The 10,108-nt window shown below is 36.8% G+C and overlaps 1 protein-coding gene across 2 annotated transcripts; it reads left to right on the top strand.

Moving 5' to 3' along the window:
• The first annotated feature begins 2,984 nt into the window (after nt 1-2,984).
• Nucleotides 2,985-4,190, top strand: LOC124308493 (protein KRTCAP2 homolog). 2 transcript variants are annotated; one of them, XM_046771248.1, is made up of 3 exons: nt 2,985-3,142; nt 3,649-3,867; nt 3,946-4,190. In XM_046771248.1, the coding sequence occupies exons 1-3, from the start codon at nt 3,139-3,141 to the stop codon at nt 4,122-4,124; spliced, it is 402 nt and encodes a 133-aa protein (XP_046627204.1). In that variant the 5' UTR covers nt 2,985-3,138; the 3' UTR covers nt 4,125-4,190. The 2 variants fall into 2 exon arrangements, with proteins under 2 accessions (XP_046627204.1, XP_046627205.1); XM_046771249.1 differs by lacking the exon at nt 2,985-3,142 and adding an exon at nt 3,328-3,474.
• Nucleotides 4,191-10,108: the final 5,918 nt, after the last annotated feature.

The raw sequence follows: 10,108 nt of genomic DNA, 5'->3' as shown, positions 1-10,108 counted from the left end.
ACGTCTTTATAGGAGCGCTCAGTCTATCTTTATAAGTCTATGGGTTGAGCTAGTATTTCTTTGTCCGTGGTTGACGCCATGGAGACTGTCGACCGCGGTCTTACATACAGGTCTGGAAACTCCGTATGTCAGACCGTGGCTAGGAGTGACTCACATATTGAATCAATTTGTAGTTTACGGTTTCGGCACTGCATCGCTATCGCTACTATCTAGTAGGGCCGGTTAGGCTGTAACGCGCTTGCGCCAACAGAGAGAAATTTTTTCTATCTCTGTCGCTCACAGGTGACACGGGTGACCCTACTAGGTTACAGCGACACTTGCGGCCAATCTAAGAATTATTGAAAGCGGACTCAATAAGTGAGTCGCCTCCCACCACCAGAGTTTCCAGACCTGTATGTAAGACCGTGCTGTCGACGCTATGGTCCATGGAGACTAGAGTACAGGAGTCCAATCTCTAAGGCGGAGAGGCAGAAAAGGCGTCAGCGAAACTTCGAGACTTAATAGTGCACGGTTTTATCATCAGCGTCGCGCCGGACGTTCTGATCCTATAAATATAGTAATACAGTGATATAGTGACCAAAATTATAATAATTATAATAAACGTAAATATGTGCGGCATCATGGAGACTGTTTAGGTCGTTTGACCAGAGTTCTTCTCTAACTTCAATCAGGATGGGATGAGTGAGTGAGAGGGTGAATAAATAAATAATACGTTTTCGCGGGAGAGACAAGACGCTTGCTTCGGCATAAAAACCCTCACGGTGCAGAGGGAAAAGCTGAAGCAAGACAAATTGTATAGTCGAAGCTTCTTCATAGGCGAAGTTGCCTCGTAGTTTTGAATTGAACCTTTTTTATTAGTATGAAGGATAGAGGTTGAGGTTTCTTGAATAAAAAAAAACATGAGAGCTGTCATGGGACAGCCGGTACGAACGAAGTTCCTTACGCTACAAAGAGACGCTATACTGATGCCGCTTGTTTTCTTTCCGAGCGCTGTGTGAGAGAGAGAGAGAGAAAGTGGGAAAGCTATGAGAAAGAAAGAGAGGCAAAGTATAGACGTACGCTGTGAGAGAGCGCGCTGCGGCCCAAAGTATAGTTGTACGCTGTAGGAGAGAGAAAGAGGGGCGAAGTATAGTCGTGCGCTGTGAGTGAGAGAGACCGCTGCTGCCGTCTCCCACCCCAAGCGCTGAGACAGAGGGAGATCGCGCGCACTATAGCAAACGAGCACTATAGCCAAAAAGTGTCGGTTTTTTGGTGTCGTTTTTTTCCGCCTAGCCCCTACGGTGAACGAGCGATAAGGAACTTCGTTCCAAAAACTCTCGCGTTTGAGCCATCGAATTATGAATGTTTATTGGCTCTTGTGGGAAAAGCCTTGCGGCATAAAAACCCACGAAGTACGAACGTGTATTTGTCAACGTATAAAAGCATGTGTCGCACACGTGAATGTGTCGATTGTGTATATGAATGTGTATATGCCGGTTACAGCCCGTTTGGCTCATGCCACCGCGATCTCGAGTGCGTTTCGTATTGCGATTTTTGTTTTATTCGATTCGATCGAATTTCGTATGATTTGCGTTTTGCCTTACTCCGACGAGCGAACGTGTATGAGAGTATGATTGGTGTTGGTAGTACACCAAGAGCGCTCGGGCTCGTTGTATGATGAAAGGGTGCAAGACCCTTGGTATGCGTGTATGGGCACTCGGTCCCGTGTAGAATGAGAGACACTCGGGCCGTACTCATCTACCTTACTCCGTAGAGCGAACGTATACGAGAGTATATTTGGGCCTCTCGTCTTTTGGTCGTGGTACGAGAGAACGCACGGCGTCACTCACGATCGTCACTAGACGGACGACTTGACTTGACTGTTTTAAAAAATGCGTGATGCGCGCTCGCCTCCTCATCTACGCGAGATTTGGCATCCCTGCGGAGACGAATCGTTCGAGCGTGGCTCGCACGGAGATCGCAATGACACGGGCACAAAACGACGCTCAGGCACTGAACACAAATGTTAATTAACTGTAAATCAGATTATCATAATACAGGATAATACAGTCGCTGGTGCGTTCCTTGTCAACTAGATTGAATGATTATTCAATAATCTTAAGCCAACTTATCTAAATCTCCATGAGAAACCGCGACCGCAACTTCCAACGCTAACGTGGAAGCGGAGAATGGGGAGCGTCAGGGTGGCCCAATGCCGTGCAAACAGCGGTCCCGACGTCTCGGGAAACCAACGCTGAAGTGCTCGGGCGACAATGTATGTCACCGCGATGACGCTCGCCCGGGAGACGGGCATCTCCGGTCCAACCGGAGGGTGAACCGCACCTCCCCCGACCAACTTAAACGGATAAAACTTAAAACTACGCGAAACGAAATAATCTACGCGCGTGGCTAAGGAAAACCTAACACGTCCAACCTATTCGAGCGCTCGAGACTAACTAACTTGCGCTGCGCCCTCACCGGCCAAGCGAACGTACATAACTGCTGATTCGAGTATCGGCCCACGAATTTCTGGTGCGTGCAATAAGTACGTAATTTGAATTACTATAACGTTTAAATACTTGTCATGTGGAATAAGAAAGTAAATCTACTGTTGTGACCCTTCAGTCACCTTATACGTGGTAAATAGGTACAACCTACGAATATAACGAAACTAAAATATTTGCTATTATAAATTTACAAACTAACATAATAATAATAAAGTTGTGCGAACAGAGACTATTATATTTAATATACATATAGCTATCGGTCCAGAATAACGACAGCGCCGCTGTAGCGGAACCCTTATTTCTAATGATTTCGCGGACACATCTTCAATACAGAGATTGGACTCCTGTACTCTAGTCTCCATGCTATGGTCGACGCTTATCGGAATTATCTATGTTCACGGGCCAGGTTGACGACAGCGCGATCTGCTGGCTATACTCTGAGTTATTTTTGCTAACCGCGATTTGGAACCAATCGCGATGTGTGGCTGCCGCTCCATATACGTATACGTGGTTTCGATGACGAGTGTCTCTCCGTCACTCTCCGTGGTCTCCCCCGACTCCTTCGTGCCGCTAACTGCCAAGTGTACAAATTCCGGCGAACAGATATCAGGGACTGGTGAAAATATAGCATTGTGATAAATAAGTAACAATAATGGGTAATTATCGTATTCAATGTCGAATTTGTTGTCAATCATAGCTGCTTATGTACCGTAGGTTAATATCACTTGTTTCTTCGGGACTTTGACTTAACCTCTATCTACTCTTCTGATAAAAGAATTGTTATCCATGTGATGAAATAAATGCGTATCAAAATGTTAGAAAATATTCGTATACATAACATGCCAAGTTTACTTCTCAAAAATCAAAACAGAACAGTTTTAACGTGAAAATCACTCATTTGTTTTTCCTAACTAAGTTGAAGCGAATCAATAGGCTGCAGGAATTTCGATTTATTCCAAACAATAACAATGAACTTGCATACGGGTCGGTTGGTTCTTTTCAACTTAAATATATATCGGAATGTTGAGAATCTTTTAGTTTATTCCAGTTCTCCAGATTTATTATTACTCAGCAATATTCTCAAAGTGTAAAAATAATTTTGGCTGTCGACACTGCAGGACTCTTCAGATTCAGCCTAATATATGTAATTTATTACGTCTAGCTGTGACAAACGGGGTATCGTTTATTTTGTCATCGATATTGACCGTACTGCTATTCTCTGGAATGCAAATGTACAGAGGTTGGTTCGCATCCTCGCAACTGCACACTGTTTTCGGAGGATATCTGGGCTCTGTATTATTCATATTGATTCTCACGGCGATTGGAAATCTTGAGATGACTTTATTCGGAAAATCATTCCAGTCCAAGCTGTTTCCTGAAGGTAGTAAAAAGATCAATAATAATTTGTCTAGGTCATTCAAAGGTCATATTCTAATACCCATCGAAATTTTTCTTACAGTCGCTGGATCTCTGCTCATTGCCATGATTGCATCTGGAATGGTGCACAGAGTTTCGACGACCACTTGTTTCTTGTTTTCTTTAATCGCTCTTTATTATATCAACCAAATCTCGCAACAAGTTTACTCTAGTGGTACGACTGTGCCTGCAGCATCCTTTCAGTCTAAAAAGCGGAAGTAAAAATTTTATATGATGTTTTCTGTATTCAGGTGAATAAAATATATGTATTTACATTTTTACATATCATGCGATTCTTGTTATTTCAATTCTTTCTCCTAATACCATTATTCAACTCCTGATCCACCGGTCGAGCAATATTTTTTGGTTTATAAATTTTTTCTGTACATTTTTACTTCTACATCGGGAACGAATGATCAAATTCTCATTTGCATACATAATTAATCATTATGCTCGAGTGTTTAAATTTATCGACCGTGAGACTTTAGTTTCATTAGATTAAATTCTTAATAAAGAATTTGTAATTTAGATCATTGAAGCTGTACTTACGTGAATGAAATTTGTGCTATAGAATACATGAATGTAAAGGTAGTTGCGAATCTAACTCAAAACAATAAATACCTTGCAGCATTACAGGTATAATTTAACCGATTTTTCGTCATATTCAATACCGAGAACACAGGAGTATAAAATTCATTTATATCCGTTACAGTAGGTGTGGATTGAATTATTATTAATTTTTTACACTACATTATAATAAAATTGTTTTTTCGTTCTTTCGTTTCATTTGAATATGTATTATATAACACAGCGTGTATAATATTTAAAGTTATACATTTTCTACGTTAGTTAAATATTTTAGGAATCTTCATTTAGAATTTACATATCATATATAATATATATTTGCTAATCTGACGCATGCCCATACAGTTCTGCTCCTGTCTTATGACTTTTTCTTTCTTTTATATTTATAAATAATAAATATTCTCAATTTCATAAATATCACCTAAGTTCATGGTATTCAGAATTTTTTATTTATTTATCTATGTCTATAATAATATCTATTATCACTATCACGAGGCATTTGATAAATCATTAGATATTTTTGAAATATACCTAAGTAGGTAAGCTATGCATGGAGTTTCCATTAAAATTCTACGTCTATATCTACACAAAGAAAAACTTTAAAACCAATCCCAGGTCTCACCCGATATAATTACGGAATAGATGTGGGTATATTTCTATTTCATAGTAATAACAGTATAACAGTTATAATAATAAAATTATCTAATAAGAACAATGTTAATCATTTTTCATTAGAATTTGGTGTTGGTCCACTTACGCGTATGAATACATGTTATATAATATATATTCATATGGTTATAATCTAGTCAGATTATATGAATATAATCTAATTAAGACTAATATTGATTATTATTTTTATTCCCTCGAAGAGCACAGTCAAGAATCTCGTGTTATCTTACTACCAGATATTAAAATTCCTAATATAATACGACGATAATCATTTTATACATTAATCCAGAGACTCCCACGTCAACATAGTCAGTAAATATTTTCTACCCTTTTTGTTTAGTATGTTTTTGTATGCAAATTGACAATGCAGTCTTACTTGCTCAATTTACATTTATCCTGCATCATTATCGCTTTGACAATGATTGAAGTTTGATTGTAAATTAAAATCAATCAGTGTCCGTGATACACTCTTGGAATACACACAGACAGGTGTATGATGCGTATTTTTCCCTCTATGTTTACATCTGAGAAAATGTCAGATATATGAAAAAGTTGGAGCTTATTTTGATTTTAGAGATCACCAATTGCGAAATCAGAATTCGTTTTTGTGTAATGAAATTTACCTGGGGTCATTCGAAAATTTCAAATAAAATTCTTCTCTTTTCTGATGGCTAACGACCATTGAGCATTAATTATTTGCAATAATAATTGCATGAGATGAGACAGAGTTTATACATAATATAACATATCACGTGTAATTTTGAACTCGTGTCAAGCAGGCACTGCATAAGTGCATAACTATGTTGGAACACGTGCGTATACGGTAATTTGCGTTAAGAATTAAGAAGTGCGTTACTGTGTAACTGTAACTTCGTGGAAAGATCCATGTGGCGATTTATAATGCAATTCGAGAATACTTCCATTTTACAAACACAAATCGATTACTATTCTTGGTTTCACGGGGCTCATAATTGTCCTAGATGCAGGTAGACTTAGATTAATCTTTCAAAAACTCCGTTATAGATCTAGTGCTTTTTGAATAACTTCATTTTCAGGGTCATTTTATACAACAAAATGGCGTTATTTCGTTAGCAAGAACTGTTAAATAAATAATTTATCGTCACACCATCAAAAATCGTTAACATACGACAGGCAAAAATCTCCCAAATTTATTCCTGAATTTACATTAAAATCAACCTCCAACTTTGAAGGGTAAATTCGTATCCCTTATCTAACTATGTACTTCAAAATTCAAGGTCGACCCCTAAGATCAGGGTTAAGGTCATGTAGTACTACTACCTTTACCAATCGAGCAAAAATTTCAACCCCTTATGTTCGTTTTTTTTTTTTTTAAATTTATTATAGAAAGAAAAAGGGTGAGTTTTCTCGGTCGGTAAAGGTAGGAGTACTACATGACCTTAACCCACAAGTTAAATGAGTTTACCTCCAAATTGAGAATTTACCCTCCGAGTTTTTTTTTATTCATCCCGTACGATTCGAGTGTATATAATATATAATTAATTATTCATTAAGAATTCGTACAACGAAACATATTTGCATCGTGTTGTAATTAAGTACGTACGTGTATTATGTGCCGCGTATGTATAAAAAAAGACACCGCATGAAACAATCTAAAATTGTGCACCAGTTTATATTTATTGCTTCCCTGAAGAAATGTAACATACGGCATTTCTAGTGACGTACTGGTAATTTCCGGGAGTGAAAAAGTCGAATTTAATTCTCGCTACGTACTTTGATAAAAATAATATAAATGCTCAGTGCAGTTGAATCAATATATGTATAAGACCCCCAACTAAAGTATAATAAATTTCGCTCTGATTAAAGGGCATAATCCCCAACCATTGACGTTCACACACAATGCTTTTGTTCATATGTAATTTAACACTTGAATTTGAGGGTTCCCCGTGAACTAGAGCTAGTGTTTGTATCCTAAGAGTTGTGAAAAACCGCCAATATTGATGGATATACGCTTGCTAATTTTCGGATGTACCTTTAAAGTCAAAGGATCACCTTCAGCTTTGAGGAATAAACCATCAATTGTTAGGGATTAAACTTTAGCTCATGGGGATTTATCCTTAATTACTCTGGGTTTATCATCAACTTTTAGGGTTAAGCCATAAAATTCGGCGTTTATACTGAAAGTTGGAGGTTTACCGTCAATATTTGGGAACTTTTTCCACGAGGATAATTTAATAAGTTATCTGAAAATTTTCGATAATAGCAACGATTTTCGGTAGATTACTATTAACTTCTTTCTTCACACAAATTTTCAACATAGAATTTAAGAAAATTGAAAGAATTTTTACGGAAAATAGTAAAATGCAATTGCAGAGATTTTCACAAGTGAGAAGGGCGAGTGAAAGAAAATAATAAGATGATTTAGCATAATGTAATATGAATAGATCAAGTTTGAAATTTATTTGACAAAATTTCCCACTGACTTTTACGGAAAAACTTTTTATCAACGTTATCAAGCCACTGCAGTGCTGCAATATGTAAATTATGGAAAATCCATGATTAGGAGGAAAAGGGCTGGCTTAGTTGGCGTGGAAAGTCTGCGAAATAATTCAGGTTTCCTATGAATTATTAACGCGTTTGCATTCTGAAACGTGATGCGATATCGGTACTTGAATTAAAATGAATCTACAACCTAGCTGCTATGAGTCGATATTCATCCTACGTGTATACATAACTATACATACTACATGTATACATACTCAAATAATGAATATATTATAATTAAATTGTGGCATCCCGTTGGACCCTATCGTATATATATATATATATATATATATATATATAGAAGTGCCGTGCGTTAAAAAAGACTTGGATAATTTCTAATTATAATGTACTAACAACGTTTATATATGTATAAAATTAATTGTTCTTCGAAAATTTGATTATCCGGTATAGGTGTTACATTATAATTGCTATGAATAATTTAAACTCTAGAACGCGGTTGGCACTCCGCTAATCACTCTTTTTGAGAATATTTATTTTAACTTCTTTTTTTCACTCGTTTAGCAAGTCGAAAAACGCGGGGTAAAGATCTTGTAAGTAAAATTGGATGATTCTTTGAACATAATTGAGAAAAAATCACCGCTTTACGGAAAAACTTTACCTTGTTATTTTTAAATTTATCTTCCCCATAATTAAGAGATGGAAATGTTGTTTTCAGGATTATTCAGCTTGTACATCGTCGTATAGTTTGTGTATATAACGTGAGAGTTTGTCGCCCTGCGGGCTACACGCTAGAGGTCACACAGCTATCCTACACCTTGTATAGTTAATATCTCGAAACTAGGCCAATTAACCTGGTTCGTTATTTAAAATATATCGCACCTTTGCGACAAAGCTGATACAACTGAAAAAAGTTATTTTAAATACGAGCCGAAAAAAGAGGAAAAATCAAACCTTGAAAAGTTTAAAGGGGTGATCCATTGATCTTTAAAGGAAACTAGTTAACCTCAAAAATTTTATTCATACTCAATAGAATGATGCGAATCAGAATTCAGGTTCGCCGTAAGAACTCTGAAGAGATACTCACGAAGTGATACTAGTTTATGACAAATGCGGTTCAAAACTACCGTGCGCTACGATAGAGTCCATAAAAAACAGAGTCTGTTCAATAGCCTCCATCTTGGCCGCCATTTTCTGAGGAACCGAAATTTTGGGAAGTTTTAAACACATATAAGTAGGTGAAAACGTTGATGTTATATGATGAACATATTACAGTATTAGCTTATAATATGTTTAGCTATTAACATCAACGTTTTTACCTAGTTATACGTGTTTAAAACTGCCCACAATTTCGGTTCGTCAGAAAATGGCAGCCAAAACGAAGGCGATTGACCGGACTCAGTTTTTTAGAGACTCTACGCTGCCATAGCTAGACTTCTGCTCTCTGGTGGCAAGTTTTGTAACTACATAATTGTCACTTCGCATGGTTATAAATTCCAGCCTCGGCAATCGAAATGTATTATTAACTGACGAATGCCAATTTTTGAGTTGTGTCACCTTTGTCGTCAAGGTGCGAATTATCGTTCGCTTTAAGATTTTCTTAATTAATTTAAATTGACCAGAAGTTTGGTTATTGCATGAAAGTATAAGTGATAATTATGTACATATGTATGTATGTATAATACGTTGGAACGAATTACACAAAACCAACTCAGGAAAGTGAAAAGAACAACGAACGAAGCTATTCGAAACTAAAGTCGTACATATAATTGAAATGAGAATTAAGAGTGGACCATACGGAGGCTACGTAAGATACATTATGTATATCATAGAATCTCAATTTTAAGTTCTTTGCCGAAGGTAAGTTTATTACCGAACCATTCTTGCCGCCATTGTCTGTAGCGTAAAATGGTACTGAGTAATCCGTGCCTATTGTAAACGATTCTAAAGTCCAAATATAATTACAAGTGGAGCAGCGGCAGCCATATTAATTTTGTTGCGTATTCGCGTTTTGATTGATGTGTATATATTAAATATGCTGAGAAGATTTAAAAAAATGTCATCTGTCTTAATACAATTATAAACAGACTGTTACTGAAAACTGCTGTATACGATATATGATGAAATATTTTAACCATTGATTATTCCAGTAAATATTGTTTCATTTTATTCGCGTTTAATTTTGTATCTGTACTATAACTAACCACTCGTATCTAAGGCTTTGGTGCGTGGATGCAGAACGTCACGAAGTGTATTTATATTTTTGTATACATACGTGTAATATACCTATATACTGCTCAATAATAGCATTTCGAAAAGAAATTCTTTCCAAAAACTGAAAGCGCATGTTATTACAGTAATTGACGATTGATTTAATCGCGAAACTATTCTTCTGCGATTTGAATAGTTCGATAATTAAGAATGTAAAAAGAATCTTAGAACAAGTTTTGCGATCCAAGATAAAGTGTATT

This window comes from Neodiprion virginianus, chromosome 7, assembly GCF_021901495.1.
Source record: "Neodiprion virginianus isolate iyNeoVirg1 chromosome 7, iyNeoVirg1.1, whole genome shotgun sequence".
Lineage (NCBI taxonomy): Eukaryota > Metazoa > Arthropoda > Insecta > Hymenoptera > Diprionidae > Neodiprion > Neodiprion virginianus.
This window is presented reverse-complemented; position numbering and strand designations above follow the sequence as displayed.

Bases quoted from the DNA above. Each gene is read 5' to 3' on its own strand.
- LOC124308493 (XM_046771248.1), top strand. The intron at 3,868-3,945 runs GTAGTAAAAAGA...TTTTTCTTACAG, and splicing joins GTCCAAGCTGTTTCCTGAAG to TCGCTGGATCTCTGCTCATT.